The sequence below is a fragment of the Accipiter gentilis genome, chromosome 13, assembly GCF_929443795.1.
Source record: "Accipiter gentilis chromosome 13, bAccGen1.1, whole genome shotgun sequence".
NCBI classification, from domain to species: Eukaryota; Metazoa; Chordata; class Aves; order Accipitriformes; family Accipitridae; genus Astur; species Astur gentilis.
Genome location: NC_064892.1, coordinates 18,650,894 through 18,668,830, shown reverse-complemented (window position 1 = coordinate 18,668,830; position 17,937 = coordinate 18,650,894). Strand labels below are relative to the sequence as shown.

At 40.0% G+C, this 17,937-nt stretch overlaps 1 protein-coding gene across 4 annotated transcripts in view; it reads right to left on the bottom strand.

Moving 5' to 3' along the window:
• Positions 1 to 295: 295 nt before the first annotated feature.
• KLF12 (KLF transcription factor 12) overlaps positions 296 to 17,937 on the bottom strand; it is a 250,959-nt gene continuing 233,317 nt past the window's right edge. For all 4 annotated transcript variants that reach the window (XM_049815883.1, XM_049815886.1, XM_049815885.1 and 1 more), the window contains one exon: positions 296 to 9,723. In XM_049815883.1, the coding sequence (XP_049671840.1) occupies positions 9,542 to 9,723 (182 nt within the window). In that variant the 3' untranslated portion in view covers positions 296 to 9,541. The remainder of the gene's footprint in view (positions 9,724 to 17,937) is intronic.

Genomic DNA, 17,937 nt, shown 5'->3' with positions numbered 1-17,937 from the left:
GTATGAAGCCAACCCTCTTCAACTAAGTAGGAAGCCAATGTTTCCAGTCCGCCATTGTCCTCCTTCAGTAGCTGTTCCTTTACTTCACGGGCACACAGTGAATGAATCCTCTCCTGGCTGCACAGGTACCATCACTAACTGTGCCAGCTTCCCTACACACGGGGGAAGGAGAGGGAAAGCAGCAGAGAGAGACAGACACACAACTCCATTTTAAAGTACTTAAGGAACTCAGATTATATAGTAATGCAAAATATTTTTATATCATCCCAGGACATTTTTGTTTATACTGCTGAGTGCTATTTTATTTGTTCCAGCTTTGCCACGGATGCACAAACACTGTGAAAGGAGAAAGAATGTCTACTCTATATGATGGCTTTTGAAAAATCAGAAAAGCAAGTAAAATCCATTTTGTAAGCAAACATTCCATTAAAAAAATCACTATATGTTTATAGAAAAGATTTTTTAACAAAGGTTTAATTTAAAAAAGTTAATAACTGGGTATTCCAGAAGGTCTGAGTCATCCACAGTAATAATTAGGGGTTTTGCTCCATACAAAATGCTTTATTTAACCTTCATGCCTCCATTCAGATAATTATACAAATGCATACATTTAAAGGTTTAAACTCTATTTCAATTCACAGCTCAATTCATAGGAAAGTTGAATACAGAAAAGCAATGCACCAACAAAATATGTCCGAGACACCATTGAAAACGATAACACTTGTTCATTTAAATCTTTGAGAATAGAGTGGAATAATCATCCTCTGACAGAATTTCATTAGGGGACTCCCTTTACATTATCATAGGGCAAAAATCACCATTTTACAGTAAGAGGAAAAAAAGCTCTGAGTATATTTACAATACATACACTATACATAAATACAAGAACAACACTTACATAATATTAATAAACTTATAACATAGGTGTTGCCTAAACACTACATACTATATAAATGCAGAGGAAACTATTGGGAAATTAGATCTTCAGGTGTTTACTTTTATTTTTGAAGAAAAGTAATGTTTGCATTTAAAAGCTTTTGAAAAGAAGGCAAAAGAAAGACTTAAGAAACTACTATGTTTGCTTGCTAGCACTGGTGGTTTTATTCCTTTTAACTGTAGGACCTCTATTCACATTATTATCTCTATGGGGTTACCGATAACGACCCTCCCTTTTGCATCTTATCTAGGAAAAAGATTGAGGTGCCATACATACTAATTCCATTGCTGTGAAGCTTCAGTCCCAAATAAATCACTTTGTAAACTAGAGGGATGTTTTTGTATTTTTACACAGGAGGATCAAATAAACACTCATTGGTACATACAATAATAACGACCTTATTAGAAGGAACAATTTGGGGCCAAATGCAACCCCGTCCTTAAGATTTCATTCAACTAATGCCATAGGGGAATTTGCTTCTTCCATAAGTGACTTGGCCAAGAATGGTATTTTTCATTATTGTTGTTTCTTCCTAAACACAGCTGAAAGAACTTTCCAATTTAATGGTATTTTTGACCCCACATGTTGATAGCAGTGTCCAAATCTCTCTTTCACTTGAAGCGCATGAATGCGTGTGTCTGTGTGTGGGTTGAAGGTCTTAAGGCTGACGGTGCATGAAACTTAAGTAATTCACTACTATCTCTGTGTATATTCTATTGCAAGTGCAAATGGGAGATACAACTTTTTAGGGAGAGAGAGCAGGTCAAGAGAGCATACTGTGTAGGTGTTCAGCGGAGAACTTCTTATATTACCAAGGAAGCAATGTATAGGGTGATAAAGAAATAAACCATGGGTTTTTTTAAAATGAAAAATAAGATGCAAATGTAGCAGTGAAAAATAGTTTGAAACCAGAAATGACAACATGAGCTCTGAATTGTGAAAAAGATTAGTTCAGCCCTGAACACTATGGCTCAAACTGTCTTTGCTCTTTCCATCTAGAAAGGCAGGGACAGGCACAAAAGCAATATCTGAACCTACTGCTGTATTTCATGGTTCATGCTTAAGGTGATCCATCAAAGCCATCACCTGTGGTCCCCTACCAGACACTGAACTATTGTTTTTTAAATGCAGATGTCACAGCATGGAGCAAGGTTTAGCAAGTTAATGTGTGAACCACCATTCACCTCTTCTTTTTAACTAACAGCATCTTGGCTCACTGAAACTTTTGATACTGAACTGAGGAAGATGTTGCAGGTCACACATATGGACAATAGGATGTCAAATAATTTTTTCTATTCTTTTCATAATAGCTAAAATTCACATGCTCAGTTTTGCTTGTCTGGAGGACTGAACACCTGTGTACTGAATAATCTGAAAACTACTACAAGGGCAACTCAGTTTATTTCACAATTTAAAGTCAGTAAGCACAAGCTGCTATAGAAGTATGCGGGCGAATCAATAAAATTGAGAAAAACCCAACTCTGTGTTTGTTTTCCAGAATGAAGGAGAAAAAGCCTCACTCATTTTGGGATCGTGAAGACAAGGTGCCCTTTCCCACGCAAGAACTAACACACATAGGGCTGGAGTCAGCCAAACCTCCCAACACTGCAAGTTTCTAAGGGTGCCTCCTTGTAGCGTTGCTGCTCCAGAACAAAGAACCAAACCCTCAGGTGCGAGGTAGGAAACTCATATTTCCTTTGTCCTTCTGATGACACATTCCCTGATGCCCTCCTAAGATCCCCAGCATGAACTGTGTTCTTTTATGTGCTTAATATCTGGAGATTACTCTCAGGATGACAGAGTAAGTATATGTGTGTTCTGATGGGATTATATCCACCGGTGGCTAACATTTTAAAATAAGTTGTTACTAAACTAGCGGTCTTCTCACACGATTAACCAATGTGCATAAATGTCTAGTTTTACATGCGAGTCCATGCACTTTTTTTTTTTTTTTTTGCACCTGCACTTTCTTCTGTTTATGAGCATCTTTGTGCACCCCCAACCCTCCCTCAGTGAATAAAACCCAAACACCCATCCTCCCACTCCAGCAGCAACCCACCAATGGCAGCAAAAGTCTAGGCAAAATGCGGAATTTTTCAAATACAAAATTCTGCCTGAATAAATGAGAGGTACAAATTTAGAGGATGGAAAGCAATCTTCCTTGGCAAAGGTATTACGACAACCAGTTACATTTTGATCTCCAATAAATTCATTTTTAGAAATAGAAGAAGCATGAGGGATGGCATTACCCTGCTATTTTAAGAATCCATTAGCAGTAGTTAGTTGTTGTTGTTTTTTTTTACAGAAACCTACCAAATTAAAAAAACCAGTAATTGAGAAAAAAAGAGTGGGAAAGTCACAGCTGGCCATTTTCTTGTAAGATCAATTAGTCTATTGATGCAAATATTCAGGCCACTCAATATAAAAATCTCCTTACTCCATTTTAGGAGTATCAACTTCTTGTTTGCTATTCAAATAGTCTCCAGACTGACAGTCCCCAATTTTTCACTCACTTGTCCCCAAAAGAAAGAAAAGTGACATATTTTGTCCACTCCTGAAGTCAACCAGTTCTAAGATGATATGAAATACTATGAGCATTACATGACAAATTGAATGGAGACATAAGGTGAACTCTGTGTTTCCAGAGTTTGATGCAGAGGATTTTTCATGACAATCCCCATTCTACCATATACCCTAAAAAAGCTCCATTGGGCTTATTGCTGGTTTTTGGATTATTTCACTAGAGAATACCCTGGATACATGGGCACATCAGACATAAATTAGGAAGAAATCCCCTAAAACACTGCTTGACAATGACCTCCATTCACACCTACTGAGAATCGATATGGATATGAGTCATTTGTAAACTAAGATCAACTTTCTTCTTACAAATATATGACAGATGTTACCTGAGAAAATAACTTAAACGTCTAACACAATATCTCAACATGTGAAAATACAAATGGCACTTTGTGTTTGTTTCTGTGCTGCATTATTGTTCTCCAAGTAAAATTTCATTTTCACCTTATTGTTACAGAATTGTGTAAGTTATTGCTGTGTAAAAGTATAGGAACATCCCATCAGTTCTAATTACAGGCACTTTCAGTTTCTGTTTCATCTTTTAAAATAGATTTTAGGCTATCTTGCTGAAGTGTATGTGCATTTTAAATGTCACAACCGTCTTGCTACAATTGATTTAGTTGACATGCTACTGCACCTAGAAGACTAAACTCCCCTGGAATCAGCAAAGAGCAGCTGCCTCTTTCAGCTCCGCAACCTTTATTCAAGATGCATTGTAGTCAGGGAAATACAAGAAGTAATAAAATCAAATGAGAGTTTGCTGTTACTGTATCTGCAGTTCACTGTAAAATGCCAGAAGGAAAAAAACCAACACAAAAAACCCAAAACCTTTCATATGGTTTTCATTTTAAGTGGTTTTTTTCCTTTATTCAGTCAAAGACATTCTGAGTGTTGACTTACTCGACATTGAAGGACGCAGTATGACTTCGCTATATCGCACGCCATCTGCAAAACAGCAAAGAAGTGGCCACTCCATTTTGCAGAGAAAACATGCTCTGACAAACCAGAACAATTTACTTATTTTTTGTGTTTAAGCTTTGCAAGGCATTATCTTACCAGTTTTCCTGACGAAAACTAATGTTTTTTAAAAATTGTGTTCATTTAACCTATTTACATCCCATGTAAAATTGTGAGTTTGAAAATATTTTTCCACTATCACATATATTACAGAATATTTAAACTGTTACAAGTATAGTAAAATACTTCCAAGGTATTTTGATTTCTAAAGATGCAGTATCCTTATAGTTACATTTTTGTACTAAAACCTGCTTTACTGCAGAAATTGATCAGAATTTAAGCCTTTTCAAGCTACCAATGGGCTTGACTTCATAAGCATACATTACAGAGCAACTGTTACGCTAGTGGAACTGTGAAATATAACAATCTTTGAATTTCTTTGTGCACTTCTCCAGTTATAAATCACAGGCAAAGGCATAATACAATAACATGAGCTGGTTTCTTAAGAAGGTAGTATTTTCCTTTACAGTATTTATTTCCAATTCTTCCTTTTGTGATTTTTTTTCTTTTTTTTTGCACATGGATGGAGGCACGTGGAAGTGCTGGGGTTTATAGGCATGAGTGTAGAGATGAGCCTGCGGGAGTAGGGCGGATTTACTGAAAGATCTTAAGACTTGTTTGCTGTGGAAGATGCAGTTTCACACACTGACCTTTCCAAACCAAAGTTAAAACTAAAAAATAAGCGAGATATTAATAGCAAAACTTACTCTGATTTTGAGGTACCCACCTTCAATAAAGGAGAAAGAGATTTTTTCCATTAAACAGCATTTATTATCAGAAGATAAATTTATAAATGGCAACTAGAATACATTTTCAATGTGGCTAATGGAAAACGAGACTTATGATCACTGTTATTCCCATTATTAAAGGGGAGAAAGGTTGTCCAGCTACTTGTCCATGCTCTGCACTGTGAGTTTACCCCAAACATCAACATCACTGATGTAATTTTCAACACTGTTAATTTTGTTATACATTACTCCAGCAAATAATCATATATACAAGTGAGTCTAAATCTATTTAATTAATTGTGTAAGCATGATAGAGAATAAGGAATACTGCATCTTCATCCCCAAGTATAAACTGCTGTTGCAATGAGCCAATTTTACAGTGCTGAATAAAACAGGTGCTGAAAAAATAACGACAATTTAAAATTTAAAAAGTTCTGTATCAAAGCTGCTTGCTTGTTATGTTTTCCTATAATGCTGGCTACTGAGATTTCCTGACAAATCCATTGAATCCTTTTGAAAATATATGAAATCTGACACTTTGTGGCATAGTTTCCCTTGCAAGCTTTAATGGGCATGGTGGAGATTACCTATCCTTTACTCACACTTAACAGCATAAATCTCTGTCTTTCTGAAATAATGGGACACTGCGTATTGTCTCTCCCAACTGCTCAATTTAGATGGATCTACTGTGTTGTGTCAAGGTGAGATCTGGTACTTCTGCACACTACATATGACGTAAGCCTTTACCACGGTTGTGAAATGTCATGGACCTGTGGTGGGATACCAGGATTTTTGAGGAAACTACCATGGAGCAATCGCCCTTAGTCCTTGCACAAGCACAGAAGTTTGGTGGGTGTGAACGGCAGCCACTGAGGGAAGGACACCCTGGGAATCTGGGGGACATCAACTCCATATCCAAACACCCCCCTCGCGCAGAGTAACTTCTCTTAAAATACTTCTGAAGGGGAAAACAAACCAGAAAACAACCTCACCGAGTATTTGGGGTCAAAGCCTGTGGGTGCTGATACGAACAAGAAACTTGCCAAGAACCAGTGGCAGACTACTGCTGGTTGTGTAAGTTGTCTGGGGGTAACAGTAGCACGAAGAGCCCTTCCACGTGTGCTGGAAAGGTTGAGGATACACTTCCTGCCTGTGAAATAAGAAAACGTAGCGTATACTCCTTTACCTTTTGGCTTCATTCTGTTACCTCTGACACGCTCTGTGCCTGTGTCCCTTGGTGCGAGTGCTGCTTTAACCCTGTATCACTTTGGGGTTCCTTGAATAAAACCAGACCCTCCTTCTGTTGCAGTGTTTCCTAGGCATAAAGTAGGAAAAGCTGAAAGACAAGGGATTCACACAGACCAACCTCGGCCTCAAGAGATGAGCTTCCCCAAAGTCTGTGATACATATGCTCCTCCTCAGGCAGTTCCGAGCTGAATGCTGAAATTTAAGGCCTCTCAAGTTTTCTCAGAGGAGTTTTTCTCTCTTCATTAACTAGAGGGGAAGCCTAAAGAGGACACTCGTCTCTCCCAGTTTTACCCTGCCTTTGTGAATAACATTAGAGATGATCTCTCTCACCGTTCCTCTTGTATGCTAACAAAATGGCCTTAAGAGTTTCTGGTCAAATAAACTTCATTTTCTATGGGAGAAAAGAAGTTAGAGATTCTGAAAGGAATTCTGTATGCCATCAGTTCTTCAACTGAATTACTGCTATTCAGGTAATTAGTTGGTAAAAAGTTCTTGGGCAGGAAAATAATTTTGTCAATTGACTTCTACCTGACCTGACTTCTTTCCCTAAACGCTGAGAATGACAGATCCATTTAAGGGGACAATATTGAAGTACATAAAAGACAGACCTCAGACGTAATCCATGAACCATCTCACGCACAACACTGACAACCAGTTTTTTAAACCAACGGCAGTAACACTGCTGGTAAAGACCCAGTTCTGCTGCCCCACCATGCCTCATGGCCTATCCAGAAGCCCTGATCCGTCACAGCCTTTTCAGGCTTTGCACGGACACTTAGCGCCTCTGCTTCATTCCTGATTTGGAGCCGAATACTAAAATGTTGCCGAATTTGGTAGAAGTTCATTACCAATGCGGTCAATGGGAACTGATATGAAGCATTTTTCCCACAATGTCTGTGAGTAATTTGTCTTGGGTTTCTCTGCTGACCACTCGGCAGAGGGGAGCCTGAGCTGTAACAGTATTGAAGTTCTTCTTTCAGAGAGCTGATAAACTATCCGGTACTGGGGAATATTAAGAACGTATTTAAAGACTATCAAACTCTGGGGCCTGTGAATGTTGTTATAATATATTATCCCAGTCATATTAATCCTCCATTAACTGTAATTGCTTTCAGTATCTGTATGGGTACTCTGTTCTTAAAGATTACCTCAATTTCAGAATCCCCCCAACATTACTATGGTTACTTCAGGAATCAGAAATTAATTCAAGACTGGTCTAACATTTAAAAATGAACAAGTGGCATCTCAAGTTTAATCTCTGCAATTCCTGGAACCAAATATTCATAATTAAACGCATTGCAAAAGACCTTTATGGATACATCTTTCATCTCTAAGCTATAAAAATCTCAACACTTAAAAAAATCTTGCCAAGCCTCCTCTTTGTCAAATTTAGCTGAATAGGCAGATCCTTATGAGGAAAGAAATAGAAAAACACTATCCCGTTTGCATGAACAACTGATGACTAAGAGTTTCTCTCTCTCCTACATAATTCAATTAATACAAATTGGTTCACAATTATAGGGTTGTATGGGAATGATCAAGAATTTCCTTTTATTTAATCTGAAAAGGCTTGGATTGAAAATCCCAGCAGAGGCAGCCACTGGTACCCATATAAAGGGCCATGTATATCATACTAGACAGCTGGCAAAATCTTGTTATTCCCTAACTCCCAGGGAGAAACCTAATGTCTTGCAGAGCACCACTGCAGAAACATCTCTCCTTCCTACTTACGGTTCATCCACTGACTCCTCAACAATCAGCTCTTTCCTTTATCTTTCTTGCTTTCCAGACACAAGTATTATGTTGAAGGAAATTAAAATACTTACTTGTGGTACCTAGCAGGTCAGTGAAACCATCAGAAAGATTAACTTAAATGATCTTACGTGCCATTTCCACATTACCCTCCCCCCCCCCCCCTTCTGTTGGTGTGGAGTAAATTATTGTCCCGAGAGCCATTTTATTCATTATTGCTTTTTCTCTGCAAGAGATGCAGCTGTTTCTTCTCTGTTTTGTTTTGTTGGTACATTCAATACCATTTCATGAATGGCTACACCACTAACCTTGGTACCAGCAAGTATAAGATAGGACTATTTCCTTGTGTTCAAATAATGGTTGTGGGGAAGAGGATAACTGCATGAAAGAAAACTGCACATTGAGAATGGGGTACTAGTTTTTAGATGCGCTCTTTCTATACAAATCAGAAAACGGTTCTAAATAAGTCCATGGTAAAATACAGATACTTAATATTGTACTTTCAGCAGAGATGCTGCTGCCCCTTGTTTATTTTACAGACTCAACAACAACAACAAAAGAAAGGAAAAAAAAAAAAAAGATAAAAGAAAAAGGTTAAATGGCTGGTGTCCTCTAGGGCATAATGACAAATTGTGGTACAATATTAAAATGCCACCATTGTTATTGCAAAAGTCTGCTCAAGCGACCCTTCAGCTCCGACAGCGGGACCTCTCCAGCAGAATCTTCTTGCCTTCTCATACACAGCTTGTCTGTAGCACAGCTCAGGCGTAATGCTGACACCGGCCAGATGGTATTCAAATCAAGGGGGAAAGATGGGATAATAAAGGTCTAGCGGTCTTGCTCTCAACATCATCATCATCATAATCATCATCATCGGTCTGTGATATCTAATCCTCCAATCAGCAGTGATTTTTCAGGAACAAAATGTCCGACAGCTGAGAAAACATACAAGCTATAAACACTTTTTGTCAAAGGATGCAGCATGTAAAATAATGCCCATTCCTGTAGCATTTCGGCTGCTATTTCCCAGGTGATTGTGATGACACTTTCAGGGGGTAGCCATGCTGAGGGGCAGACGGGGTTAACTTCAGATGGCGAGGAGAAGAGTGGCACTTCTTTTCCTGCTTTTTTTTTTTTTTAATTTGTTATTATTTTTTGTTACGGACATCAGGGAAAGCCCTGCCTGTTAACACTGTAGAGGGGGATTCAGCCCTGCTGAATTCACTCCGGGTAGTTAAGAGACCCAGCTCTTAAACTCGGCTGGAACAGGTAGCGTTTCTCAAACCAGCATGTGCCTGCGGCGGTGGAGCGCCAAGTGATCTGAGCGGGAAAAGCTGCGGTCACAGTCTGCACACTTGAATGGCTTCACTCCCGTGTGCTTGCGGTAATGCCTCGTCAGTTCGTCGGAGCGAGCAAACTTCCAGGTGCAGCCTTCCCAGGTACATTTGTAGGGTTTTTCTCCTGGGAGAGACAAAAGAAAGAGGGGAAGGGGGGAAAAACAGGTGATGACTTTCCCCTTGTTGCTCTTAATCCCCGCAACCCCCTCTGCACACTTCCCATGAACACCCACTGCCTAGGGGTTGCTTTAGGCCAAATTACACAATTAGGAGGTACCAAATCTGCTGAATATAAGGAAAGGGTCTTGAGATTTATCATTCCTGTGGCATTCACATGACTAAGAAAATCAACAGGATTAAGGCAACAATATAGATCCTACCTTGCAGGGGTGATGTGGGGATTAACATCAGGACAAAGGGCTGTGTAATTATTCTCATGACTATCGTACAAGCTTGCTACCCTCATCTTGTCAGGCTACACTTTCTCCCAAAACGACCAGATTACCCAATATTTCAGCAATCTATTACAGGCTGCCAGAGACTTCCAATTATTTTTATGAAGGCTTCTCATTATTTGTGTAAATAACAGTGCAGGACACTTCTTAGCAAGGTGGTAAAACTGAACTACGATTTCCCAATTAAACATAAAAATACAATCTGCCAAACATCCCCTTTATTTATTGTACTTGCTTTCTGTAAAATTAATTTTGTGTGGAAGATGTTACCAGGAGCAGTGTACAATTTCTAAATGTACTCAGCCATGGGACTTGCACAACACTGTTGATAAATACCCGTTTACTTCAATGAGATCAGACTCGAGCTAAGTGTAGATTTTTGGAAAATCTCACTCTCTGCTTTTTATTTAAAGGTAAGCATGATGCATACCCCACATTCTGTGTCGTATCATGCCAGAGGAGAAGATTAATACAGCAAAACTGGATTTTGTGCTTTCATAAAGCAAACTGTTATAAAATCCCATTTTTGCCATGTTTGTAGGCTATACTTATTTGTGATTTTTATCACCAGCCCTCAAAGTCTACATGTTAAATGCTCTTGGCAATTACCTTGATCCCACAGTCGAGCATGCACCAAAACTGAGGAAGGGAAACTGTGTGAGGTCTGTATGTATCTTCCTTTGGTGTGTCAAAAATGATTTTTTACCTCCCCTTCTGAAACCAGTTAATCACAACCAGGACAACAAAAGAGCATCTGCAACAACTGTTTCCTTCATCAGGCACAGTAATTCCTCAGTTATTTATTATCTCTTCTGAATCACGAGCAGCTTGCAAGAAACTATTCCAATTACATGAACCAGTGACGCAACACTTGCTTTGTCATAGGCAGCACCTCCCTCCATGCATCTCTTCAAAAGTCAATAAAAGCTTTGCTGAGAGCCCTCAGTTTCAAAAGAAAACTCCCAAGTAAGAATATCATCACAAAGTTCAAACAGCCCTGAAAAGTCCAGCTGAAATGGCCATGGGTGCCTCTGTAAGGAAATCGGATGCTGTACAGGCATGTCAGCAGGGTTGTCAGCAACATTTGAGCTCCTTGGGTTGGTACCTTCTGTGCACCATCTGGGCTGTGCTGCAGTTTTGATGTCAGACGGGGGTGGGAAACAGTTGTTGCGAGGAAAACCCAGCAATCCAGGCTCTGAGGTGACCACAGCCCATAGCTGCACCAGCAGCAACTTAGCCTAGATAATGTTATAGTCCTCAGCCAAGCACAAAGCACCAAATAGTGTTCATTGCCCCTGGGTGGCCGCAGCATTGCACGCCTGGAATCCGGCAGCTGCTGTGAGCTGGACGGGCACGAGCTACATGGCAGATGGTGGGTTGCATGCTCTTGCCAATGACACAGTGCTACAAAATGTGCTCAGATTCGCCACCAAACTTTCTTACATACATATCCTTGCCACAAACAGTTGGTGCGGAGCACTGTACAAATATAGCAGTACCTCCATCCAACTTGGCAGGTCTATCCTAACGGTCTCATCACACCGCATCAACATTTTCCAAGTGGAGCATTGCCCCGTCCATCCTCAATGTACTTTTAAACTCTCTTTGTTTAGACTCCAGATATTGCCCTGGTTGGTTTCTTTGATCACAGAGACTTCCAGAGCAAAGCGTGAGGATACTTCTTAAGCTTTGGATTCTTATTTAAAAGCATCTGAAATTCTAAGTCTCTCCTACCACAGAGAATCACAGAATCATTTAGGTTGGAAAAGACCATTAAGATCAAGTCCAACTGTTAACCTAGCACTGCCAAGTCCACCACTAAACCATGTCCCTAAGCACCACATCTACATGTCTTTTAAATACCTCCAGGGATGGTGACTCAACCACTTCCCTGGGCAGCCTGTTCCAATGCTTGACAACCCTTTCCATGAAGAAATTCTTCCTAATATCCAATCTAAACCTCCCTGGTGCAACTTGAGGCCATTTCCTCTTGTCCTATCACTTGTTACTAGGGAAAAGAGATTGACACCCACCTCGCTACAACCTCCTTTCAGGTAGTTGTGGAGAGCGATAAGGTCTCCCCTCAGCTTCCTTTTCTCCAGACTAAACAACCCCAGTTCCCTCAGCTGCTCCTCACAAGACTTGTGCTCTACACCCTTTACCAGCTTCGTTGCCCTCCTTTGGACACACTCCAGCACCTCAGTGTCTTCCTTGTAGTGAGAGGCCCAAAACTGAACACAGTATTCAAAGTGTGGCCTCAGCAGTGCCAAGTACAGGGGGACAATCACTTCTCTAGTCTTGCTGGCCACACTACTTCTGATACAAGCCAGGATGCTATTAGCCTTCTTGGCCACCTGGACACACTACCGGCTCATATTGAGCCGGCTGTCGACCAGCACCCCCAGGTCCTTTTCCGCCAGGCAGCTTTCCAGCCACTCTTCCCCAAGCCTGTAGCGCTGCATGGGGTTGTTGTGACCCAAGTGCAGGACCCGGCACTTGGCCTTGTTGAACCTCATACAATTGGCCTCAGCCCATCGATCCAGCCTGTCCAGATCCCTCTGTAAAGTCTTCCTACCCCCAAGCAGATCAACACTCCTGCCTAACTTGCTGTCGTCTGCAAACTTACTAAGGGTGCACTCGATCCCCTCATCAAGATCATTGATAAAGATATTAAAGATATTAAAGATATTCATGAGATCCTTCCCCTGCAACTGCCTCTTTGCTACAAAAAATCCCAGATCTTCTTTCCCTTGGTAGAAGACAAATGGAGAACCCAATGCAGGAAGGGATGGTTGGTGAAAGACAAATACCAGAAGTAGTTTGTCTATTAAAACAGTATTACTTCGGGTAAGAAACGAAAGTCAGCTGATGGAAGGACGTGAGTACAGGTCAGTCAGATGGAGTTCCCAGGTGTTGCTTCCAGCCTTCCTCCTCAATGAGTCCTGCTTACCCAGCCTCAGCTATATGAAAGAGACAGGACTAACCACATTCCTCGCAAACTATTTACACCACTGAAGGAAAATCACTCTTACAAGCTCAACCTAAGAAGACCTTTCATTATTTTCAATTAAATATATGCATATAGGATAAGAAGGAAACATTCACTCATATGTACCTTATAAAAGCCACTGTAAAGAAAACTGTGAAAGATATGATTTTTCATTAAGATTAATCAACAACATTTTATGCAAACCTAATTTTTAGGGGAAGAAGAATAATATTACTGTTCTGTTAAACACCTACATTATCTGTGGATGGACAGGTGCTAGAAAAAAAATGTTCTACATAGGCAATACTATACTAACTCTCAACCTTTTGTTTGGTTATGTGCCAGACATGAAGACTGACCACTGAGTTTGTAAAAACCAGAAGATCCAGGAACTCAAAGGATGGAGAAAGGACCAGCAGGAGCAGAATTGCTACAGGATGGGAAGCTGGTGTCAGGTATCACACACCAGCTTTGGCTGATGAGCTTGAGCACTCATAGCTGAAATTCTCAGTACAATCAACAGAAAGAAGCTAGACCTCAGCAGGGGAACTCAGAAAGCGGTGAGTGAGGAGGTGGACAAAACTAGTTTGTTAATTGGAAGAAACTAGCCCCAGTGCTTATATCTCTCTCTCTCTCTATACCTATATTCTCTTCACGGCTGCATTGCAGTAGAGTTGAAGTCAAATACTCAACCATTTTCCCTCAGACACTTCTGCCTCTGTGTGAGCACTTGAGCTTAAGTGTCTAAGAAACTCTCAGGTTCAACATGTGGGCGTATTTCGGCTCCTTCGATGGCTCGGCAGCCACTGGAGCAAGGGTGCAGAGTTACTGTCACGCACCCAGACACTCAAATTCTCATTCAGCTCTAAGGAGCAAAAGCAGGCAGTGCGAGTCTTGCCCAGGGTAGTGGAAACATAGGAATGAAGGAGAAGACAAAACAGTGGACAGTTTTTGGAAAATGGTAGTAGAAAGAGCTGCAGAAAGAGACTAAGAACCTGTGGCAATTAACACAAGGAGAAAGAGAACATCGGAAAAAGATAAAACCCTGTTAGTTCAATCTTCTGAATCTGTACAGTTTTAGAGTTAAAGAAGCTACCAGTTTAAAAATAAATGCCTGAAGCTGTGAACGTTTTCATGGGAGCTGACCCTCTACTTTCGCACCTGTCTTTGAGAGCTCTATTGTTTTGCCCCGAAACCTGATAAAAAGATCCCAAACCACAGAGAAATTGTATTCTCATGCTATTCTGCAGCTTAGTCTTCCAATACATCGATACAGAACAGTATACCATGACAGGCATTGACATGGATCAAGTGGGACCCTGGAGCATGAAAAAGTTCTTCTAGACAGTTCCCTGTAGAAAATGAGTATTTTCTATTGTTTGGGGAAGTTAATTATGAAGTTTTAAAGGTATGACTCAATGCCCCAAATGGAACTAGTCATTTTTTTAATCTTCTATTAACAAAACATCTATTTCTAAAAGCCCTCCAAACCCTTGCCTTTTGTAGTCCAGATGCCACAATCTAAATTAGTTTAATTACTTTTGCTATGTTATTTTTCCTACCTTACCATGACTCCTCTCACTTAAGAACATTAAGTGGTTACTCACTAAATCTCCCTAAACTCAAGCAAATAATGAATTCATAATACTGAATAATGACTACTGTTCAGCCGATCCTTCCAAAATCTTCCACCCTCCCCACAACCCAACATCTGTCTTCTGTCTTCCCATATTCTTATTCATGTACTCTAACATCCAGGAGATCATTCACCCAAAGAAATAAATCTCTCTTAAACTTCTACGTTACAACCCGATGACATTCACATATTCCTTAAAAAAAAGCCCTATGTAGGTACCAGCAGGAGACCATGCCATACAACAGATGAAGGGACCAGGGTCTGTTCTACCGTGGGCAGAATTTCCCATGCAGTACGTTCCTCGGCAGTTATCCTCTGCCCATCAACTAGCTGGTATCATGGTATTTGATGCCAGATGCTTGAAAGACAGGCACCACAAAACCACCATGTAAATAGTTAGAGGTTATTCTGCCAGTGGGGAAACTGCTCTGGGGCTCCAGGAAACACAGCCAGGCTTATGTTCCCTAGGCAAGGAACTTTAGTTACTGCAACTGCAGATGCCCTATGTACTCCCTGTGCACTTGCAGTTCCTTTCATTTGTGTATTATTTAAGCTTCATTTATTCATCAGTTTAGCAGGCTCCTGGCAACCATGTCATTAAGTAATGATGAGTTAACACCGTCTACTACCAGGACAGAAAACATGTCAGTGATCGAGTTCTATATCATTTCTTTCTCTGGCATAAACTCACCTCTCTCTCTGGTATAACAGGTCAGTGCCATGTCCCTTCTTATTTGTGTCCTCTTCAGACATTCCCATCTACCCAGTTTTTCTGCACATGGAATTGTCATTGTGACTCCAAGTTATTACATCACTTCTCTGTAGCCCCTTCCCGCAATGGTACTCAGCATTTTGAAACACTGGTAACATTTTTATTCCAAACAAGAGTCAACTAGAAAATAAACTTAAGGGACTGTTCAGGGGTACAGGCTTAGCCATCTAGTCAGATTTTTCTGTATTGAAGCTTTCATCACCCTGTGAAAGAGCCACATGCTGAAATTCTACTTTTGAGAAGGACAAAGAAAAGCACTTGGAAACGAAACTTTATAGGTTTATAGGTTTGTGTAGTGTCTCCAGACTGGGAGGGTGGGAGATGCCGTTCCTCACTCCATGCACAAAATATAATGGGTTGGAATCAAACTTGCACAGTTTAATAGGTGGCACCTGCCCAGCCCTGCTGTCTACAGCCACATCTTTATACACTCAGTTTCTACTGCCATTACTCTTGCAGGAGTATTGCCTACATAAAACCAGAGTCAGGTCTAAAGGATTTAGCCCATAACAAGTCAAAAGAAAATAAAGAACTCCAGCAAGCATGCCTCTGCCTATGTTTGATGATGTTAAATTGTCTAGACACAGTCAACCGATCTGCAGTTTTGCAGGGTTGAGGACAACTCCTGGTGATTCCTGGTTTGGTTTCTGCTACACCATATTATGCAATATATATAAGGTATAGTATTTATGTCAGCTAGTTTCAGCTCCCATGTAAACACCAGAATCATTCTGAAACATATGGGGCAGTCCTACTGCACCCATACTGATAGGACTCTGGAAGAGGAAATCATAAATTGAAAACCACAAATGATGGCTAATTAGATTTTGCATTTCTACTAAAAATAAGCAATTTCAGGCATAAAAGAATCTTTTTACAGCAAAAACACTACCTGATAATGAGCATCCTTAGGTAGTCCCAGAGGAAGAAGGCAGCTTAGCTTTTAGACACAGGGGAAAGGGAAAAATGACAACTCTTATGTTTTTTGTGATATTTTTATTAGTATAATTTTTTAATGAAAAAACATCAGAGCACTTATAAAGCACTTTGCAACTTCAAAGTGCCTTATAAAGCTTTTTTTTTTTATATTTAATCCTTCATAAAAATCTGTCTTTGTAATAGCACTCTCTAACAAATAACGTCCATTCTGCAGGTAGGAAAACCAACACAGCGAGCATCAGCAACCTTCCCAAAACTGTAGAGAAAGTGAACAGCAATGCTATGACTCACATATTAGGCACACCTTACTTAATTTCTGTAATGAAGCTGCTAGATCTCAGTTTCATCCCTTTAAAAGTTTGAAATATTTTCAATAATTTGATGCAAAAATTCAATTCAATTATTTAGATGTCTTTCTATAGGTCATTTGGGACCTTTGTTTCCAAGTTACTGATTCACTAGATCTCTTTGGTGAACATAGTGAATTTGAATTCTGTGTTTCAGTATTGTCAAAATATGCAAATAAAGTATCTTTCTGAGAAGAGATTAAAGTTTTGTATCAGGTGAGCAAGTCTGGGAAAACAATTTCTATGAGCAGAACAGGAACATACTGTGCTGCCTGTGACACGTCTTGAAATTCAGGTTTTTTATTCCTTGTTCTCAGCCTGACTTAGGCAAAGCACAGGGACGTGGTTTCTTCATGTGAAAACTGGGAACAAAGCTATTTTTTCAATTCAAAAATAAAACTCCACTCTAAACAAGAGACACTTTTGGCAGCTCTTGAACCAATTATTTACAAGCTCCACTTCTGATAATTCAGGCATGAGTCCTTTTCCCACATCACAACACACAAGTATCTTTTCGTTTCACTGCACTGCTGAGCTTGGGTCCTGTTTGCCATCCTGGCCCTTCTTCTCACTCCCTCTGCAAGACCAGTACTAGTTCAGCAACCTTATTTCTTTCCTTCTTCTGCTGTTGTCCCACATGCCCCTCTAGGTATACAGCTGCCTCAGTTTGCCGCTATTTTAATACAAATCCCAGCAAAAAAAGCCTCTGTGACTAGACTCACAAAATTCAATTCTCCATAATTTTAAGAAGGCAAATCCATTACATCAGTCTCAGCACTGTTCTGTCACCACACGCTCAGAAGAGAAACAAAGAGGGGGAATCCAAGAAAATTCTCTTCCACATTTTCTCTTTTTGAGCTTCTGCACAGAGACTTTGCCTCACAATGGGACATACCTAGTACTATGTAAGACACAAATGAATTAATGCTGTAGGACAAGGATTAGTTACATACATTGCCGAGGGCATTGCTGATGTAAAATGATAAACTTTAAATCCTGTAAAACCAGAAAAAATACAATTTCTGGAAATGTAAAAGGCCTCTTCCTGTACACCTGAATCCAGAAGCCAGAGCAAATCAACAGTAGGTGACAAACAGCATTTTATTACCCTTCCTGATAATTTTTTCCTGCATGATGTGGTAGCTGTATAAATATTTAAGTATATGTTAAATGCATATATATATATATACACTTAACATT